General features: G+C 33.3%; 1 protein-coding gene across 1 annotated transcript in view; it reads right to left on the bottom strand.

Moving 5' to 3' along the window:
- Window positions 1-3110: 3110 nt before the first annotated feature.
- Window positions 3111-4137, bottom strand: part of HELRODRAFT_170636 (hypothetical protein) — a gene marked incomplete at both ends in the record, with an annotated part of 1535 nt that continues 508 nt past the window's right edge. Inside the window, 2 exons of the mRNA XM_009016437.1 lie at window positions 3111-3386; window positions 3604-4094. Of these exons, the coding sequence (XP_009014685.1) occupies window positions 3111-3386; window positions 3604-4094 (767 nt within the window). The remainder of the gene's footprint in view (window positions 3387-3603; window positions 4095-4137) is intronic.

The raw sequence follows: 4137 nt of genomic DNA, 5'->3' as shown, positions 1-4137 counted from the left end.
TTGCTCATGCATTTTGCATGTTTTTTTTTTGTATTTTTCCACGTATATTTGTATGTATGTATGTAATGTACGTATGTGAGCATTTGTACATTTACAAACATGTATAAGTTTATACCAATACAAATATATATATACACACATACATACAAACATACATATAAAGACACACATACACACACATAAAAACGTACATACACACACATAAAGATACAAACACATATAAACACATACATACAAACACACATAAAGACACATACACACATACAAATGTTCACATGCATTGAAATTATTGGTGACTGTCACATAATTTTATTAATTCCAAGTAAACGCGAAGCGAAGCTAATAAGTTCAATATGGCGATGATGACGGTAATGATGATGATGATGATGATGATGATGATGATGATGATGATGATGATGATGATGATGATGATTATGGTGGTGGTCGTCGTGGTGTGATGATGATGATGGAGGTGGTGGTCGTGGTGGTGATGATGACGACGATGACGACGACGATGATGACGCTGGTACGAACAAAAATTATACACTCATCAGACACATACATGTACACACACACAAACAGACGAACACACACTACAAATTGTTACATAAAATAAAGACCTGGTAAGATTATCGTGTGAAGAATAAGTCATCGTAATAATAATAATAATAATAATAATAAAAACAACAATGATAATAACAATAATAACAATAATATTAACAATAATAATAACATTAACTAAACCATCGTCTAATACCTATGATAATAACCTTAATACTACAATAAATATTAATGATGAAGATGGTGATGTAACTACTACTACTACTACTACTACTGCTGCTGCTGCTGCTACTACTACTACTACTACTAATCATAATTAAAATATTAATACTATTATTTTCATTAACAATAATAATGATAATAACCAACTAACCAAATTAGCGTCAGTAATAGTTTGAACGTTACTGACATAGATTTCGTTAATGATGGTGATGACGACAAAGATGATGATTTTGTTGCCGTTGTTGTTGCTGCTGCTGCTGTTGTTGTTGTTGTTTTTGCTGTTGTTGTTGCTGCTGTTGTTGTTGCTGTTGTTGTTGTTGCTGCTGCTGTTGTTGTTGCTGTTGTTGTTGTTTCTTCGTATACACAGTTCTGACTGATTTTGTTGAAACTTGGCTTGCAACAAGCACTTTTAATACTATTGTTCTTGAGTTTGCTATTATTATTCTTATTATTATTTCTTTTATTATTCTTATTATTATTCTTATTGTTACTGTTGTTGTTGTTGTTGCAAGTTGTTGACCCGTTGTTAATACTTTTAATAGTGTCGCCAGTTGTAACGAGGTTACCGTTGTTTTTGTTGTTGTTATTATTATTATTATTATTATTATTATTATTTGTATTACTATTATTGGCACCATTATTTTCACACGATTGGGCAGAAACAATGCGTAGAAAATAATTTTGACGATGAGGAAGATGAAGATGACGACAGAGATGATGATGATTATGATGATGATAGTGATGATGGTGATGGTGATAGTGATGATAGGTTAGCGAAAAACAACAACAATTATAATGATGACATTTCATTAGATGTTGGTGGTTAAGCAGGAGATAATAATAATAATAACAATAAAAAAAATAAAACTGATGATGATGATGTTGATGATGATGTTGATGTTGATAATGATGTTGTTGTTGCGTTTGATGATGACGACGACGATGAAGACGAGGAAAAAAATTTAGATGTTCCAAAATTAAATTTAAACCTTTATGATCGATTTCATTGCTGTCAACAATAACAACAATAATGATAACAATAACAATAATAATAACAATAATACTATTATTATTATTATTATTATTACTGCTCTTAGTAATGTATTTATCGGATGAGATAGCTGCGGTTGAAAATGTTAAAACATGATGTTCAGCTATACTAACATCTGTGCAGGTGTAATTATTATGATTATTATTATTACTATTATTATTATTATTATTATTATAACTATTATTATTATTATTATTAGTTATTAGTTTAATCGCGTTACTATAATTAACGTTGAAATGTGTAAAAAATTTTGGCGTACAAGCTGATGCGTTTGAGGAGAAAATATTTTTAAATAAAAAAGCCAATAATAATAATAATAATAATAATAATAATAATAATGATGAAGATGACGAGTATGATGATGTCGTTGACGATGACGTCACCAATGGCGACGACGACGACCATGAGGAGGAAGAGGATGTTTGTGATGATGACAAATTGTGATGGAATTCAGCGTACCATCTCAAACCATCACCCCAGGCTCTTTGCTGATCTGACTTTAGTAGATAACAGTAAAGATGAAGACGATGATTACGGAGAAAAAAATGACGATAGCGATGAGGACGACGACGACGACGATGTTGTTGCTGCTGCTGCTTTAGTTGTTGGTGGTGGTGAAGTTGATGTCGTTGTTGATATTGATGTCGATGACGATGACACTTGAGATGACGTTGATGTAGTTGCTTCAGCTGCTGCTGCCACTGGTAATATTGATGATGATGAATTTGCTGTTGGATATGATTATGGTAAGGATGTTGATAAGGGTAATAGAGATGATGATGACGAAGATGAAGATGTTGATGATGATGATGTCGACAATTAAGCTGATGATAGTAACCGAGATATCGATAATTATGTTGATGAAAAAGAAGTAGAAGATAATAGTGGTCTGTTAAAAATGAAGACGATAGGTGATAGTACTGATAATGATGACGATGGTGATGATGATGATGATGGTGATGGTGATGATTCGATAACCATACTCCATGCCACAAGGATTTGAATTGAGGTAGTAGTAATATTAGTAGTAGTATTTTTTGACTCGGTGTTTTTTGATGAAATTGACGATGATATTGACACGAATAAACAACAGCTGAGGTAGTTCCGTGAACACGATCTGACCTAATTAATTTTACTCTCCACTGTGATTGGCTGTCGTGGAGTGACCAGGTCAAAAAAATTTGACGGCCTAATAATTTGGTTTCGATTTGATTTTGGCGGCGTCTTTGGTGGGTTTTATTCATGGCTTTATGTGAATGAAATTCTATTTTTAGTGCTAATATGGACATTTTTGTTGTTGATGTTGCTGATGGTGGTAGTAATACAAATAAATTTGTTCTTGCATGTTTGTCTCGAGGCCGTATTTGTTGCATTTGAAGACGGCTTTGAAGATGTTGTCCTTGTTGTAGCATTGGTTGCAAAAGATGTTGCTGTTGATGTAGCCGCTGTTGATGTAACCGCTGTTGATGAGGCCGCTGTTGAAGTCGTCGTCGCAGTTCATGTCGTCGATTGCAGCAACTACAACCACAACCCTTAAGCGATGGTTGTTGAACTAATTGAGACAACGCGTTGTGGAAAATAATACTGAACGTTTTACTTTCACTCCTCATAAAATTATTCACACGATTGATAATAATACTACTACAAATACTACAGCTGAAAGTACTGTCATGCTCACAACTTCTGCACAAAATACTTCTCACGATTCGACTTTCGCTAGCATGTCTTTTATAAACGCTTTTTGTACTATTAAAAATAACAATACTAACGCAGTATACACTACAACTACTACTACATTTATCACTGTAAGAGTAGCAGTAGTAGAAGCCGTGGCGACAGCAGTCGTAGTCATAGTAGTAATAGTAGCAGTCGATGTAGTAGTGGTTATGACGGCAAAAATATTTACGATTGGATGATGTAATGAATTTATGAGTTTTGGATGCATTATTATGTGGTATGAATAATGGTAATTGAGGAGCGTTTATATGGCAGTAATTTTTGCCGGGCTTGTATATGTTGTTGTTGATGTTGTTGTTTTTGATGTTGTTGTTGATGTAGTTGTTGATGTTGTTGTTTTTGATGTTGTTGTTGATGTAGTTGTTGATCTTGTTGTTTTTGATGTTGTTGTTGATGTAGTTGTTGATGTTATTGTTGATGCATTCGTTAGTAACTGTGGCAAAGTTTGTGTTGGAGGTAGTTTTGTTGTCTGAAATGAATTTTTCGCTAATTTTGATATCGTTGTCGTTGTTGAGGTTGTAGTCTTTATTGATGTTGTAGTCTTTATTGATGTTGTATTTTTGTGA

This window comes from Helobdella robusta (genome assembly GCF_000326865.2).
Source record: "Helobdella robusta unplaced genomic scaffold HELROscaffold_18, whole genome shotgun sequence".
Taxonomy (NCBI): Eukaryota; Metazoa; Annelida; class Clitellata; order Rhynchobdellida; family Glossiphoniidae; genus Helobdella; species Helobdella robusta.
Note: the sequence above shows the minus strand (reverse complement) of the source record. Positions and strands in the feature narration are given on the sequence as shown.